Raw genomic sequence first — 18,178 nt, forward strand, 5'->3', positions numbered from 1 at the left:
GGGGTTGCAAGTTTCCTCTATAAGGTTTTTGGCAATAGCGATTCCAATGGAGTAATTTTCGTCTTGATCCGACACCATTTTCAAGAAGTTTCAGCAGGGCAGTATACAGGGGAATGGGGGTTAGGGGTTTTATTTCTTCGGGTTTTAATGTAAACTTTCACTTTTTCTCCTTTTTTGTCGCTAAACACGGAAAGATATTGGGGTCAAAGTCAAAACTCTAACGTCAGTCGGTTAATGCGCTTTAGTCTGTCGCGGAACCTGGTAGTATATTATATTATAGTTATACGAGTTTACCAAAACAAACTCCATAGTCTGCTGGAGCCCCCCAAAAAAAATTCAACGGAATGCCAACGAAGTCAATAGGGAAACGTGTGGGCGAGTGATGGTTAATTTCATGGACTGAACGAGGGCTTGTAACGCTAGCATCGGGGTCGGGTCCCGGTATTGTGTTTCATGTATAATGTCAACATCTCCTGAAGAGATGCTGCCTTTTGTTTGCTTCATTCAATTAAATAAAATCAATTTATAGTTGAATCAAATCAAGTGTTCATTTTTAGACTCCCATCAGAGGAGAAGCCCCGAATCGGCCAACCCGGCCAGATGGTAACGAAGTAACTGTATTTGTAAGATGGGATCCTAAATCTCATAAAAATTTATGAGATTTAAGGTCTCATCTTATGATAATATAGAAACAGTGATAAAACCTATGACATTCTGTGGATTGAAGTTGGGACCTAAGAACTCAAACTTACGGGAACGCAATAGGGAATTTAACACCTTTTTACCAAGTCTAGATGAAAGAAACTTAGTGACAGAAACCTTGGGACTAAATACCGTGTTGTAATTACTTCAGATTCATTATTTTTTCTCCTTCTTCTTTTAGGTTTCAGATTTCAAAGTTTATTTTGCGGCTTTTCAACTTTTAGGCATTACTCTGTATAGGCTACTATGATCAATTCTGGATTTTTATAAGAGTTGGTAGAGAGCAGTTTTATTATATAGTCCCCCCTTGATTTTGAATTTGAACCCCCCTCACCTTGAATATATGACGCTTTCTTTGGAGCTAAAGACTATACTTTTAACTTATTTTAACGGGGGGCTAGATTCTATGTAAGAACTATTTGAAATTACTTTTTTCCTTTTTTTTTCTTCTTTCATACACAGATTTCAGATCCTAAATATTTTTTGGCTTTTTTACTTTTAGACATTTCAATCACTGACGTCACTTTCCATATTTTTTCAATGTTGTCAAGTCATTTTGTGGTTACTGTGCTGGACCTGCGGTAAAAGGGTAAGATTTTTTGTTAGTGTTAAAAACATTAAACGACTCAGAAGGGCGTTGACTTTTAATTTTTCTCCTTTTTTGTCACTAAACACGGAAAGATATACGGGTCAAAACTCTCACGTCAGTTGGTTAATGCACTTTAATCTGTGGCAGAACCTGGTAGTATACTATATTATAGTTATATCTAGAACAAATCTGGTTGTATTGTATGTGTTAAAGTAAGATTATGAAACCGCCATTTTATCAAGAACCTAGTTGTTTGGTCAAGGCGCAGTGCATGACCAAATCTTGAAAAGTTGTCACAACAGGCAAATGAAACGTCCAGGAGATTTCAATTCGGCCCAAATTCGTTCTTACCAAACCTAAATAAAAAGAATTAACGTTATAGGTTGATTTCAAATATGCGAATTCTTATAGTTTTAAATTTACATCTCGAAAGTTATATTCATATTTAGAGTTATCGCCAAATGGGGTAAAATTTTACTTTAGCTACTTTTGGGTATCTTGGAAAGGGGTTAGGTTAGGAAAATGAAACGTTCAGGGATGAGTCTACAGGCTAAAGTATGTCCCGGGAAGGTATTTTGAAGTACCTACATTCACCCCTTCTCCCTCTAGAGGCTCCTGACCTTGGATGACCTTTAAAAATCCGTGTGTTATAAAAGTGAAACCTTGCAAAATACATATTCTGCTGTATTGAAGTACAACAAAATTGTTTTCAGCTTCACAACTTTGCTCAACCCCAATTTTCAAGATTTTAAAGATATGCAAATACATTTCCTAAATTTGAAAAAAAACATTGAGATGGCTTAAAATTCTACTCAAATAAAATGAATTGCAGTTTCAGATCTAAAGCCATAGAAAAAGAATCTGATAAATGAAAATTAAGGTAAAATGTTGTTTTGTCAAAATTTCAATATAGACCTGTCATGTAGGCAAATTTCAGGAGCCTCTAGAGGGAGAGTACTTCAAAATACTTCCTGGGACATACTTTAGCCTGTAGACCCGTCCCTGAAAGTTTCATTTTCATAACCTAACCCCTATCCAAGATAGCCAAAAGTACTTAAAGTAGAATTTTACCATTTCTTTTATTATTCATCAGATCTTGATAATAAAAAAAAGAATAAAAAAACAACCAAGGTATGTGATCAAGTGACTGGTTTTTTATCTTACCGCGGTAAATTTATGCGTCTAACACTGCATCTGTGCATTCATACCCCACTCGGGTCTGATCTAAGTTGGTGGTTCCAAAGACTATTTTAGTAGTTGGCAGCTTTATTTAGCATTAAATATTGTTATTAATACTGGCGGGGAAATTACTGATCTATTCAACAAACCAAGGCGTAGTCAGAATTGTACACAAAGGGTGTTCTGGTTCTGGTTCTACCGGTGTCTGTGGTTAAGCCAGGCACATGAACAGGAATTTGTTTTTTTGTGGGGGATGTTCGAGAGAAAAACATACACATGGAAGAATTAACTGTGCAAAATATATGCTAAGATACGGGAATATCTTCAAAGCTTTGGCATTTTGACGGCATTGTGACAAGTACTCTAAGAAACGCCTGCCTAGTTTACGAGCCAGTGCAACATAAGGAAAGGTTTTTTGTCTATTTAAAATAGACATTTTATAGAAAATGTCTATTAATTGGTTGTTTAAAAGGATTCTTAAGGACCATTAGTTAAGACTCAAATAGAATAGCATTTCGTTTTTATTTATTTATTTATTTTATTACTTATTTATTTTTTTTTTTTTTTCTGAGGAGTTGATGTCCCCTGAGCATTTATTTCAAGGTCTATGGTTGTATTCTCTGCGTTTTGACTCCCAGGCCTCAGGTATGTTCTCTTTTTCATCCTATATGTTATTTGGCTATTGTTCTCTTTTTTCTGGTTGTTGCGTATATTATGTTTTTTTATCCCCCTTGTATCCCTGGCCATGGAGCCTTTGAAGGGGAATAAGGGTATTATATTTCCATTTTGTATTTATCGGTGAACAAAAACTCTGAAACTCTATTAATTATTGAATTATCAAATAATGTGCATTTCCATTACACTTCTATGTTCCAAGAGTGGTGGGGTGAGGGGGTCCTAACACTCCGTTCATTCTCGGTAGGCATGTGAACTGAATTTATTTTTGGGGATCAAATGTTATAAGGGGGGGTGGGGGGCACAACATCGATTGGAAGATCACAATATGCAAAAATAAGAAATCATAGGCACAATCGTAAAAGCCTTGAGTTTTCGTGAGCACTGGACCAACAGGCCCCCCTGTCCCTTCATACCTGTCTACACCACTGGTTATGCCACAGGTGGAGTCCCTTGGTAATTTCACAAACTTCAATACGAGATTTTCGGTTTAAAACGTCGGACAGAACAGTTCCGGTAAGGGTCAATGCTATGGTTGCTTTAAAGGGTGAAGATAAAAAAAAACTTGTTATCAGGGTTAAATCATAAGAGGATTCTAGGGTAATTCTATATCTTAGGTGAGAACTGTCCAAAGATAAGACAGGTATATAAAAAAAAATATGAAGGCAAAGGGTTGCGCATTAACTTTAAGTCAACTTGAGGTATGAACACAACCATTTAGGCTTAAGCCCCACAGGAAACAGTACTTCACAATATTTAGGGGTAGTGGACAAATTTTCAATTGTTTAATTTGTCAGTGAAAATACTAAAAAAGATATTTTTCGAAATTCTGGGGGAATTTAGGAGTAAAATTTCCCTCCCCCGAATCGACATTCCTGATAAGAACCCCATCCTTGTACAAATCACTGATCGTAATAGGAGGAAGAATCACCCCATAACACCTCCTCATTAAGACCGAAAAGGTGAGATTACGCGTGTCACAATTAACTGAATGGGACAGGTACGTGTACAGGGGGAACTGGGGGCTTCAGCCCCCAAAGTTCTTAATTATTTTGAATTTCGGGACACTTGTTGTTCAAAGTATCAGATTTTTTTCTGTTACTGGCCCCCACCAAAATATTTAGTTATCATTTATCTCCCCCTACCCCCGGGAAAAATCGGGCGTATTTGTCCAGTAATATTATCGATGAGCTTGCGTGCTAGCATGAGAAGTAGCTCAATTAGAAATGAAACATGTTGTACCGGAATTTCAAACCGTGTATACTGGTTAGACCGTGTTATAACATGTTTCAAACTTGTCATACTGGAATTATATATATATATATATATATATATATATATATATATATATATATATATATATATATATATATATATATATATATATATATATATAATTGAGCTATATCACCTAACATTAAATTTTTACTTACTTAAATTTCTCTCAGCTCCTTTCCCGTGATGAAAATTTTCAAACTGAAGGAATTTACCCCGGGTTTTTGACAACTTGGGTTTAGTTTTGATTTCAGACCATCAACAATCGAAAGGTTTCAGTTTGTTAGCTTTTCATTGAGCTTTTTGTGTGACGTTCGGAAGCCGGAAGTAAGTTTATATGAAAAAGGCCACAGCTTGTCCTTAATCTTGAACGTGGCGAGCAGGGTTAATAATACCATTTATAGGTGAAAGAATTTCGAAGGCATTTTCAGAAAGTTTGCTTCAGGGAAGAGCAAGCAACCCCGGAAAATAAATACAGAGCTTAAAAAATAAGTAAATAGAAGTCTTAGCACTCATTTGGTGATGAGTTACATTTTTTATGAAAGTAATTTGTTTTACGTCATAAATTTGGAAAATGTGTCTACTTTATGTCCCAAATGACAAAAATGTGTCCATTTTTTTGCCATATTATGTCATTATGTCCAGGCACATAGAAATATGTCCTTTGGACATAAAATACGTCCTTTGGACATAAAATATGTCCAGTTGGATATTCAATTTTAAGAAACTGTTTTTTTTAGTAAATTTCTGATCGTTTTTTAAATAATACCGGGAAATCCGGCTCCCCATCCATGGAAAATTCCCTTCCACCACGAAAAATTTTTCCAAGGAAAAATAATGGGTGTGCAAAAATTTGATTCAGCGACTTCGGGGAAAAAGGGCGTGGGAGGGTGGCTGGCTGCCCCCCAACATTTTTGGTCATTTAAAATAGGCACTAGAACTTTTGACTTCCGATCAAATTAGCCCTCTCTGGATCTTCCAGAATCCCTGGTTCGATGCGATTACCACTGGGAAAAACATACAAAAGACACAAAAACAAACAAACAAATAAACACGCATCCCTGATCTATTTTCTGGCAAAAAATGCAAAATTTCATATTGTTGTATATAGTAGCTTGAAACCCCAACAGTAAGGTTCTCTGATATGCTGATCCTAATGGTGTACTTTTATTATGAACACTTAATGTTTTGCGGGTGTTTCCACCCTGTTTCTAAAATGTGCAAATTTTTTTCAGGCTCGTAACTTTTGATGGGTAACACGGCACTTGATGAGCCTTATAAATTTTTAATAAGCATAAACATTTCTTTCTTTTGATGTATCCATTGTTTGTTGCCAAGACTTTGTTTTTTAGAGTTTCGATTACTATTGAGCCGAATCGCTATTTAGTTACAATTCGCTACAACGACTGTTTGGTTGGAAAATATCATGATCCAGGCTATTTACGCCACTTCTGTAGATACATTTTGCGTAATCAGCGAAGAAAATTTGTTAGTTTTAAGTTTCTACATCGGCCTTCATTTCGTTAAGAAAAGCTGTTTTTCAAATTAGTTTTTGATCGTTTTGTTTAATTTCAAACATACACAATTGACCTTGCTAAAAGATCTTTCTTTAAAATTGGTGATGAAACTAAATAAGTCAATTTATTATTAAACCTAGCTTATTTTCAAACCCTTGAAGGTGTGCCACTGTTCTTTTGTCTCTCTGCACATAATATTTCTAAAGATGGAGTTTTTTGCTTATATATGAGGTCACTTACCCGACAATTAAACTAGGCCTTTTTGAGTAGTAACCTTACTAAACCTCTGACGTCATTTACGCCTCATGAAACGCTAAGAATAAGTAATCTTGGAATGTTCGAAGGCACTATTATATATAGCCAAGAAAAAACACAAGGAGCTTTGTCAAAAGTATACTATAGATGTCAGTAGTATACTATAGTAGTGAGTTGTAAATAGTATACTATAAATCAATCCGTCAATGGAAAAAAGACTCAAACTTCCGGAGCGGAGTAATCCACGAGATCCCCATGAATTTTCAGCAGGTGATGAAAATAAATAAGGCTAACAGTCAATAAACTAATTTTTATATGGCTTTAATTGGCCTTTAAATACAGATTATTATGATTATTATTATTATATGATTATCCAGTCAAGGGCTTATCCAGGTTTTTGTTCGATAAGGGGGGGGGGGGGTACAAAAAAGGGATGTGAATTTCCGAAATAGACATGAATTTGTTTTCACAAAATATTTTTACTCTTCAGATTAATCGAAATAGTGGTCACCATTCCTAAAGCAGCTTCACGTGGTAAGTATTTTTACAATAGACAGTTTTTCTTTTAAAAAGTGTTTCTAAACTTCCCATTGCTAACACAGCATACCTGTAAGATAGAAAAAAAAATCTTGAACAACGAACACCACTGCCTGGGACGCAGACGCAGTGAAATCACAAAATCTTATGATATAATCACCAACAGTTGCAACCCTGGTCATGTTGAGCCAAAACACTTTTAGATGAATAAAATTATTGCTAGCTGAAGCCTGAAATCCTGAAGTTACCATTTTTCAAGGCACGTCAGCTTTTCAAAAATTGTTAATTAAAACAATACAATACAAAAAATACAAAAAATACAAAATACAAAAAAAAACAATTGCAAAGAACATTTAATTTTGAATCATATTATATCACCCGGAATGGTGGGGTACGTACTTAAATGACTTATTTGCTTTTGTTGTATTTTTAACAGAACCCTAAATAGTAGATTGATTATAAAAAAGCGACTAGTAGTTTTAAATTAATAACTTAGATAAGTTAGCTAATCCTGCATCTATAAGTGCTTTCATGATATACAACGTTTAAAATGTCTTGAGGGGCTACTAAGTTAAGTTTTAATTCATACATGTAATAAAAGCAGAAGAAACTTTTCAGGAACAGTCAAGCGGTTCGTAGTAACGAACTGTAAGTACCCAGCGATGTGGCTTAGTAGTAACCGTGAAAGTCTAAAAAACAAAATTTTGAAATAAAAAAATGTACTGAAAGAATTTGCTTATTATGCTAATTCCAAACATATAAGATGGGTTAAGATTTGTGATACTTATCAAAATCTATGAACCTGAGGAAAAGTATCAGATTTTTGAAATAAATGGGAAACACCCCTAATGTTAAACGAATCTTAATGAGATTTACACCATCACATATACTGTATCCAAAAATCCTACTGTTGAAGTTTTAAGCTCACTTCGAGAAAAAAATTGAATTTTGTAGTTTTCGCCAGAATAAAATCACGAATGCGTGTTTATTCCTTTGTTTTCTTTTTCTTTTATTTGGGGGGGGCTTTTATTTTGTTTTTTTCCCAGGAGTGACCGAATCAGACCAATAATCCGAGAATATCGGGAAAGGCCTCATTCCAACAGAGATTAAAAGTTCTAGGGCTCTTTTTAAGTGACCAATAAGATTAGATGATAAAATAGCCCCCCTCCCACGATTATTTGTACCCAAAGTCTTCTGATCAAAACTTGAGATAGTCATTTTGCTCAGCATACACAGATTATTAGTAATCCACTTTAAAACTAATTCTATTAGTAAAGGATCTTTGGTAATTGGAAATTTAGCAGAAAGAAGATAATCAATTTTGACTGGTTTACAGATTCGATCAAGAGGACTCATGATTAAGAGCAAAGAATCTAAGAATTTAATAACTATGTATTTGAGAATGACTTTATCCCTCAAAGCCCCGGGGGAAAGGAGAAAAGCTATGAACTTTGGCTATTGATTATATACAGGCTTAGAGGTTGAGATTTGGAAGCATACAGATACTTTTCGTGGGGAGGGGGGATTTTCTTCCAGAGGTGTTACATGGGAGCAAGGCCATATCCAGGGGGTTAAGGGGTTTGAACTCTCTGAAATGTTTATCCGACTCGTAAAAGCCTAAGACAAATAAAAATAAACAAATTTTTTATGAATTTTTTGAATTTTTTTTGAGAGCCCTCAAAATATTTTTTGACCCCCCCCCCCTCCGAAATTTTTTTTGATATGGGATTGCATGAGATGATCTTTCAGCAGGGGAATTTTTTGTGGGGCAAGGGATTTTCCATGAAGGAGGGTCTGGATTTCCAGGCGTTATTTAAAAATAATAAGAAATTAAATAAAAAAAAGTGGTACTCCTTTATTAAACGCACTCTTTTATATACTACTAGTTTGATTAATGCTAATGAAATAATATAAAATAGGATGAATATATAATAGTTTAGAAACAAATTTGGACCATATATTTGCACATTAGGGGTGGGGGGGGAGGTAAAGCATAGTATATATTATTACGTAACCTAACCTAACCTAACCTAGGTACCTTCTCCCCCCAAAGCAAACCCCAAAAACAACAGTTTAAATATCGTATACGCAATGAAAAACACGCTATATATAGTACTACGATACAGTACTTTCTTAAATTAACGCTTCACAACCAGTTTTTTCGTAACTGGTATCCATTACAGTACATGAAAGAGTGCGTTTGATACAGGATAATCAAAAAAAGTTTTTATTCAACTGAAACTACGGAGCAACTTTAAAACGTAAAAAGAAAAGAAATTATCACGAATATGAGGGGATTGCCCTCCTCACTCTTTACGCTAAAGTTTTATGACTCTTTAAAAAAAGATTAGGTACTGTTCTATTAGCTGTAAGCCACTTGAGAAGTGAAGTTTGGTTATGCTAATAAAAGAAACAAAATATGATGAAATATAATAGTTTAGAAACAAATTGCATTTAGGGGTGGGGTACAGCATAGAATATATTAAATGCATAACCTAACCTAGGTACCTCCCCCCCCTAAACCACAAAAAACTAAAGTTTAAATATTGTAAACACAGCGAGAAACCACTGATTGCAATCCAATTCTCCGTTGAAAGAACCTGTTTGACTAGTTTCTTTTATCATCTATCTCTCGTGGTTTACAGCTAACAGAACAGCACCAAAGATTATTACTTTGAACTTTATAAGGTTTACCAAAGGACCCTTGTGTTTCATGAGACATTCTTAGATAATTACTACAAAACTTCAAATTTTAGCGTAAAGATCTATGTAATTAGGAGGGAGTAATCCCTCTCATATTCGTAATAATTTTTGTTGGTTTTAAGTTTTAATCTTGCTCCTTACTTTAAATTGAAAAAATCTTTTTTTTTTATTTAATATACTTTATTTAATAATTAGGATTTTATGGTAATTCCAAATTACTCCTTGTTTCTGCTTCTATATTTCCATTATATGCGTTTCACTTATTACAAGTCTTATTATGTCCTGGAATTTTGTAATATTGTATGACCAAAAAAAATTTGCACAAAATTATGTTATCGCAAAATGCACAATTAAACTACTTATATTTCATCATTATTTGTGAAATACGATGTTACGTTTGAAACTATTTTTGTCTTAAATCATTATAAATATTTAGCGAAAACTAAGAGTATGGTATCCAATTTGCTAATTTTTGATTTAGAACAATTTTTGAAAAGCTGACGTGCCTTGAAAGATGGTAACTCTGATTTCGGGTTTCAGCTAGCAATAATTTCATTAACTAAATTTGTTTGGTTCAACATAACCAGGGTTGCGAGCGTTGTCCGTTGGTGATCAGGGTTGCCACCGTCAGTAGGATTTTACTAGATCTAGTTAAAAAAAATCTAGTATATTTAGAGGATCTAGTAAATTTCCCGAAATCTAATAAAAAGTCATGATTTATAGTAAACAAAACTTTTTTTTTATTTTCCTTGAATTCAGGGGAAAAAAAATTGTCGTAAACACGTGACAATTTACAAATTTTGCTTGTCTGTTTTACAATTTACAATTTTGCTTGTCTGTCTCAGAGACAGACAAGCAGTCACCTATTTTCATAAACAGACAATCAGACAATTCACTTCCGGCGTCTAAAGGTCGACAAAATCAGCTTTCTGTGTATCAAATCTTACCAACTAAAAATGAAGCTATAATGACACTTGGATTTGTGATGACTGGGAATCTATTGGCATCAAAACAAAAGCCAACCACCCAAGATGATTAGGTGAATCTCCTCAGTTTAAAAAAATTTATTGAGAAAAAAGGAGCCTGCTGAGAGAAATTAAAAGTAAGTAGAAATGTTACATTATATATATATATATATATATATATATACATATATATATATATATATATATATATATATATATATATATATATATATATATATATATATATATATATATATATATATATATATATATATATATATATATATATATATATATATATATATATATATATATATATATATATATATATATATATATATATATATATATATATATGAACTTGTAGGTTTCCAGAATTTTCAATCATACTATGAAAACGAAAGAAAAGAGGAAAAGAGAAAAAAAACGCGCAAAAAATTTTTTTTGGAGCATTTAGTAAAAACAGATAAGATCTAGTAAATTTTTCCTCTCCGATTTAGTAAATTCTTCCAGGTCAGGGTGGCAACCCTGTTGGTGATTTATCATAAAAATTGGTGATTTCACCACGTCTGCGTCCAGGGTTGCCAACTGGACATATTTTATGTCCAAAGGACGTATTTTATGTCCAAAGGACATATTTCTATGTGCCTGGACATAATGACATAATATGGCAAAAAAATGGACACATTTTTGTCATTTGGGACATAAAGTAGACACATTTTCCAAATTTATGACGTAAAACAAATTACTTTCATAAAAAATGTAACTCATCACCAAATGAGTGCTAAGACTTCTATTTACTTATTTTTTAAGCTCTGTATTTATTTTCCGGGGCTGCTTGCTCTTCCCTGAAGCAAACTTTCTGAAAATGCCTTCGAAATTCTTTCACCTATGAATGGTATTATTAACCCTGCTCGCCACGTTCAAGATTAAGGACAAGCTGTGGCCTTTTTCATATAAACTTACTTCCGGCTTCCGAACGTCACACAAAAAGCTCAATGAAAAGCTAACAAACTGAAACCTTTCGATTGTTGATGGTCTGAAATCAAAACTAAACCCAAGTTGTCAAAAACCCGGGGTAAATTCCTTCAGTTTGAAAATTTTCATCACGGGAAAGGAGCTGAGAGATTTAAGAAGTACAAATTTAATGTTAGGTGATATAGCTCAATTATATATATATATATATATATATATATATATATATATATATATATATATATATATATATATATATATATATATATATATATATATATATATATATATATATATATATATATATATATATATTTGAGGAGGGGACAGCCCTTTTCATATACAGAATAATTTCTGTTCATTCTAAGTTTTAATATCGCTCCTTACTTTCAGTTAAAAAAACTTGTTTTTTTTTAATTTAATTTCTGAACGTTTTTGAATTAATGCAGCTTTGATGTTGGCTCGCCGTACATGAATAACTAAAACGAAATTTGTATATTAGTTTTTCTTTTTTTGCTAAATGGCTTTCGTGTACTTTTGATCTGACGTAACTTACGAATTAACTTACGTAACCCCTATTCAATACCTCGCTCTCTACGCCAAAGTCTAAATTTTCTTCCAGCTTTCTAAGAATGGCCCCTTAATCACAAATGCCGTTAATTAGAATAAATAGCTCTGATGAAACTAAAAAAAAAAAAAATAGCGCAAAGAGCGAGGTAATGACTAGGGGGCGAACCCAATCATGTACGTATAAATTTCTTTTTGTTTTAAGTTTTGGTGTTGCTCCTTACTTTCAGTTGAAAAATTGTTTTTTTATTTAATTTCTTATTTTTTTTTAAATAATGCTGGGAAATCCGACGTCCCCTTCATAGCAATGTCCCTTCCTCCACAGAAAGCTCCTCCCACGTAAAACCCGACCCCCCTAACTACCAGAAAAAATTTGCCCTGAAAACTTCTGTATACTTCCCCATAACAAATATTAAATGTAAACATTGGAGATAGTTCATAACTTGCAGACCGTCCCCCATAGACTGTGGGGGTCATCCTCAAAGGCATAGTTATCGTATTTTTCGAACATGCTGAACAAAATGGTGATCTAAAAATTATGATCCGGTGACTTTGGGAAAACAGTGAGCTTGGGAGGGGGCTTTGCCCTCCATTCTTTTTGGTCACTGAAAAAGGACACTAGAACTTTTAATTTCCTTTCTGAATAAGCAAATCCATCAGTTTTCTGGTCTGCCCTAAGAAAATGTAAGGATGCCAAGGATAAAAAAAATACAAGGATCTTTGTGATTTTATGCTAACGTTATGTGGCCTGCCACACTCTTCAGCAGCTGCTGAAAGACAGTTTACGCTACTTAGTAACATCAAAACTGAATTACGAAATGGTCTTCTAATGCAAAAGTCTAGTTGTTTAATGCATGTCAAGCAACTAATTTGGCGTTCTGGAACGTTGCTGGAATCCTGGATTATACATTTTGAAATGCCCAAGAAATACTCCGATTAGCAAATAGCTAGCAAAGGAAGAAATAAGTCTGACGCTCATGCTGAACATAATTTTCAAGATGAATTCTCGCTAGAAGACTAATCTTAAGCTCCCACAAATTATTTTTAGAGTTTACTTGTTTTTATGAGTTTTGTGCTTGTACTAAATGGTTTTTTTTTTGTTTTCAATATATTTGATGTTGACTCGCCGCTTTGAAAGATGTTTCCAAAACGTCTTTTGGTCAATATCCCAATTGATAATAAAAATAACCTCTAGGTTCTGAGATTTCAAGATGGACATATTTTGGAAATATTTAAGACGAAATATGGACATATTTTGGCTAAAAATGACATAATTTTGGACACTCAGGGGACATATTTATGTACCGAAAAGTTGGCAAAACTGTCTGCGTCCTAGGTAGTGGTGTTCGATGCTCAAGATCTTTTTCTATCTGCCAGTTATGCTGTCAGGGTTGCCGACTGGACATATTTTATGTCCAAAGGACATATTTCTGTGTGCCGGGACACAATGACATAATAGGGCTAAAAAGGGACATATTTTGTAAATTTATGACATAAAATAGAATATTTCCCGCTGGATACATATTTTCGTAAAAAAAAATGTAATTTTTCACCAAATCAGTATTAAAACTACTTGTCTAACACTAAATTTACTTAACTACTTATTTTCTACTAATTTTTTACAAACGTTATTTTTTTACAAACGTTATTATTTTTCAGAGTTGCTTGCTCTTTCCCGCAGACAACTATTTGCAAATACTCTTGAAAATTCTTAACAAGTTTGTATTCTTTCATCTATAAACGATCTTATTTATCCTTGCTTTTTTGCTACAGTCAAGACAATAGGCAAGCAGTCACTTTTTCAATTAACAATAGCTTCCAGCTTCCAATAGTCAGGCAAAAACATCTATGTATTTATCAAGTATTAGTAACTGAAAATGAAAAGTTAGCAAAAGAAAAAAAAATTAGATTCTTGATGATCTGGAATCAATTTTGATTTCAATAGATGTACCAAAAAATTAGCTTATTATGCTGATTGAAAATATATTATATTTTTTTAAGTATAGTGTTACTCATTAGTGGGCCTGAGGAAATTTGCCAAATTTTCGAAAAAGGCGAAAAACACCCCACAAAAGTCAAAGAATTTTAATGGAAATCACGCCATCAGATTCAGCGTATCAGAGACCCCACTGTAGAGGTTCCAAGCTCCTATCTATAAAAATGAAATTTTATAGTGTTTGCCTGAAGAAGCATCACGGATTCGTGTTTATTTGTTGTTGTTGCTTTTTCCAGGGGTGATCATATTGAACCAATGCTACTAGAATTTTGCAAGAAGGCTAGTTCAAACGAAAATTAAAAGATATAGTGTCCTTTTTAAGTAACCAAGAAATTGGAGGACAACTTGCCCCCGTCCTACGCCCTTTTTTCCTGAAAGTCGTCTGATCAAAATTTTGAGATAGCCATTTTGTTCAGTATTGTTGAAAGGTACAACAGATATGTCTTTGGAGATGACAAGCCCCCCCAAAACCACCGGAGAAAGGACCGCAAGTTATTAAATTTGCCAATCGTTTACGTATAGAATTTGTTATAGGGAAGTATACCGTTATTTTCCAAGGGAGGAAGGAGATCTTCTGGGGATGGATATTCTATGGCGAGAATTTTCCATTGGGATGGAAGTTTCTGGGGGTGAACTTTTCAGGGTAAATTTTACATGGGGGGAATTTGCCAGAATTTTTATACAGAATGTTTTTTATTTGACTTTTTTTTTCTTGTTGATCCCATTGTACATTTAGAGACACTCTGAGGGAAATGTAAAGGGGAAGTTTTCAGCGGAGTTGGAATTCTCTTGGGATCTTTTTTTTTGGGGGGGGGGGGGATTTTCCACAAGAGAATTTTCCATGGAGGAATTATCACCAGGAAAAATTCTCCATGGAAAATTTCTGGGGGATAAACTTTCCAGGGGGGGATTTTCCAAACAGGTATATTCACCAATGACCTTAAAAAGAATCAGAAACTAAATGAATATGAGTCTTTCTTCAAATAAAAGTATGGTAAGGAGTATTTTTCAGACAGAATCGTAAGCAGAAAATTTTCTGAGAAGGATTCCTAGCAGGGATGGAATTGTCCGGGTGTAATTTCCCGGCGGAAGAATTTTACATGGGATGATGGGAGTTACTTTATACAAAGGAATGTTTTGTGGGGAAATTTTCCACAGAGGGGATGGATTTCCTGGGATTATCTGAAAAACGATCAGAAATAAATACAAAAACTAGTTTTTTCTACCGAAAATTAGGAGTAACAGTAAAACTTAAAACGTACAGAAATTATTCCGTATATGATGGGGGCTACTCCCTCCTCAATACCCCCCCCTCTCTACGCTAATGTTCGACCTGCTATCTAATTTTTAAAGAACGATTCTTGAAACACAAGGGCCGTGCTACCCTTGGAGCAAGTCCCCTACCTTCACCCTTGGTGGAGAGGGGTGGAGCAACCCGCCTCCACACACGTATTATTTTCCCTAGATGCATCCAACAGAAATTTTGAGATAGAAATTTTTTTAAAAATGGTCCAAAGAACATATAACAATGCCCTCAGTGCTTACACAACCCATAAGAGCCCTGGGACAAGGGCTGTCTGTTATGCCCCAGGGGCATATAAGGTTTTATGGAATGGGTAGTAGCATAAACTTCATATGGGGCTCATTTGATTGAAGTTTAGTGCCCTTTATAAGATTCAAAAGAGATTTGAGGGCAAACCCCCCCGTGCCTATCAGTTCCAAAAACCAGCAGCCAATCAGAATTTGTAGACATCTATTTTGTTCAGCATTGTTCAAAGGCCCAGTAATTAGGCCTTTGGGGATGTCACCCCCCTGATTGATGGGCAACTCAGCTGACCTAGCGCTCCGCAACGTCGCTTGACTCCTGGATTGTACCTTATGAAAAGCAAAAGAAATATTCTGATTGGCCAAAAGCTACCAAAAGAAGTGAAAATGCTGACCCTCGTGCTGACCATACGGGTCAAGCTGAACTCCCGTAGGAAGATGAGCCTTAAGCTCCAAAAATTAGTTTTTTACTGTTTTACAAGTGTTTATGACTTTTGTGATTTCACACTAGTTCATTTCCTATGGGTGAGCTAAATTAACCTTTTGCGTTATATTAGATGTTAACTGACCACTTTGAAAGAGGTTTACAAGTCGTAAAAAAACTACTTTCTAAGATTTCAAGATGGATATATTATAGACAAAATATGGATATAATTTGGCTGAAAAGGACACACTTTTGGATGCTCAAGGGGCATATTCATTGACCAAAAAGTTGGCAACCCTGATTGCTATAGGCCCTGGTTCACTCTTTACGACGTTGCGGCTATCGCTACAACCATGATAGTAAAGTTGCTTTAAAGTAAAAGGAATCTCTCTTGTCAAAATTAAAATCTATAAATTTTATTTAATTTCTTATGTAATTTTCTGATGATCAATTTTATTTCTGATGTAAATGGGAGGTAAGTTTAAACTTTACCCCTACCCCCCCACCCTAATGTGCAAATATATACCCTGAATTGGTATATATAGGGGTGGGGGTAAAATTCATTTCCGACAAAAATGAATATTTTATTTGGAAAGAGCATAAAAAAAGGCATCGAGTGGTATATTCACTTTATTCGTAAGTCAATAATATGATTTGGTAAAAATTGACCCTTTACCGTTCCATATAAATCGAATAGCCTAAAACAATAACTAAACATAGGACAGATCTAGCCTATGTAATTATCTCCAGTGGCGTCAAATCATGAAAACTTGGGGAAGGGAGTCAACATGTATTTTTTCAAGATCTAGACGGTAATTTTGTCCGTTTTTACAATAAAAATATGAAAAAGACATTTACTAATGAAAATACAGCTCCAAAAAGGTATTTTTTTTAAATTTAGGGGGATTAAAAAATATAGGGAGCCTCTTACTCTCCCCCTCAATAGATCCCCCTGATCATTTCTTTATTGCATAAAAATATCATGGCTTGAATTACTACTTCGAGTTATTTGAAATGACCCTTAAAATCAAATAAATAGGAATATTTTGAATTTCGTTAATTAGTTGAAGAAAGGACATAAATGTAATTTATTACAAAGTTTCACTTCAAACTATAGAGAATTTTTCTTACTTAAATCAGAATCAACAGGGCTTATAATCATTTTGTAGCTATTAGCTAGTACTTCACGAACGAATGTTCAATCAATACTAAATAGAAAGTGGTAAACATGAACAAAAAAACTAAAAATGCTCGATTTTTAGCAGTCCTCTGCCAAATTGCTCAGGGGTCTATTTAAACCAGCAACAACAATTAATTTAATTCATGAGTATAGACGTGTTAAAAGAGTCAAATATTCAAATTGATAGCAATAGTTGTAAATAGTTAAGGATGGTTTAAAGGTGATCGCACAACTTCCCACCCTATTAGCATCCCACCGATGCAACCCATAGATGATTTCCGGTTGGTATTAAGGTAAAAAATTTGGATTTTGAAGCAAATGAGGCTAGAATTACCTCAACTCACAAAACAAAATACTATATATAACCTGTATAACTCACAAATGCAATGATGTATCAAGAATTGTTGTTTGGGACTGGGGAGACATTTTGTTAGTGTGAGGGGAGGGGGTCCAAAGCCAGTAAGCAACCCCCCTGAATACGGTCCTGAACAAATAGCTTCCAATTTTCACAAGAATTTGTATTCAAGTTTTGTCTCAGCCTCAGTGGCATCAAATCACAAAAACTGAGGGAGGGGCACAGCGATTTTTTATAATTAAGTGGAGGTAGTTTTGGATTCTTTTCAATTTCCTCAACGAAAATACCAAAAAAAGACATTTTCTCTCAAAAATACCGTAAAAGGTTTTTTTTTAATTTAGTGGAGGCAAACAATCTAATTGGGGGTGATTGTCCCTTCCCTCTTTTAATTAACATCACTGCTGAGCTTGTTAATTACAGGGGTAATAGCGTAATATAAGGGTCTAGAACCGAAACACTGTAAGTTCATATTTCATAAACTGGATCTGTTTTCCACTTGATGTCTTTGGGTTTTTAGCTATTTTCTAATATGATGCAAAAATTGAAATACGAGAAACGTAAAAAAATAGTTTGCAAATATTTTTCCACTAGACGCTCGTTCAGGCAGCGCTGTACAGCTGCCCAAGTAAAGAGCTGCCCTCTCCCTACCCCATAGCAAATTACGCCCCTACCGTCACAGCCTAGGGGCTATGGATGTAAATCACGTACATTACATGATGTTCAATGAAAGGTTTGGTGC

General features: G+C 34.4%; 1 protein-coding gene across 2 annotated transcripts in view; it reads right to left on the reverse strand.

Annotated features, from left to right (window-relative positions):
• The window catches only part of cu (NADP/NADPH phosphatase nocturnin), a 153,394-nt gene that overhangs the window by 108,205 nt on the left and 27,011 nt on the right, over nucleotides 1-18,178 (reverse strand). The window contains exon 1 of one of the 2 annotated variants that reach the window (XM_089105535.1): nucleotides 17,036-17,086. The exons of the other annotated variant lie outside the window; for it this stretch is intronic. Within the exon in view, the coding sequence (XP_088961661.1) occupies nucleotides 17,036-17,066 (31 nt within the window). The 5' untranslated portion in view covers nucleotides 17,067-17,086. Of the gene's footprint in view, nucleotides 1-17,035; nucleotides 17,087-18,178 lie in introns of those variants that run through there. 2 annotated transcript variants of the gene reach the window in all.

This window comes from Artemia sp. Qi Xiang Cuo, chromosome 19 (assembly GCF_049724085.1).
Source record: "Artemia sp. Qi Xiang Cuo chromosome 19, ASM4972408v1, whole genome shotgun sequence".
Classification (NCBI taxonomy): Eukaryota; Metazoa; Arthropoda; class Branchiopoda; order Anostraca; family Artemiidae; genus Artemia; species Artemia sp. Qi Xiang Cuo.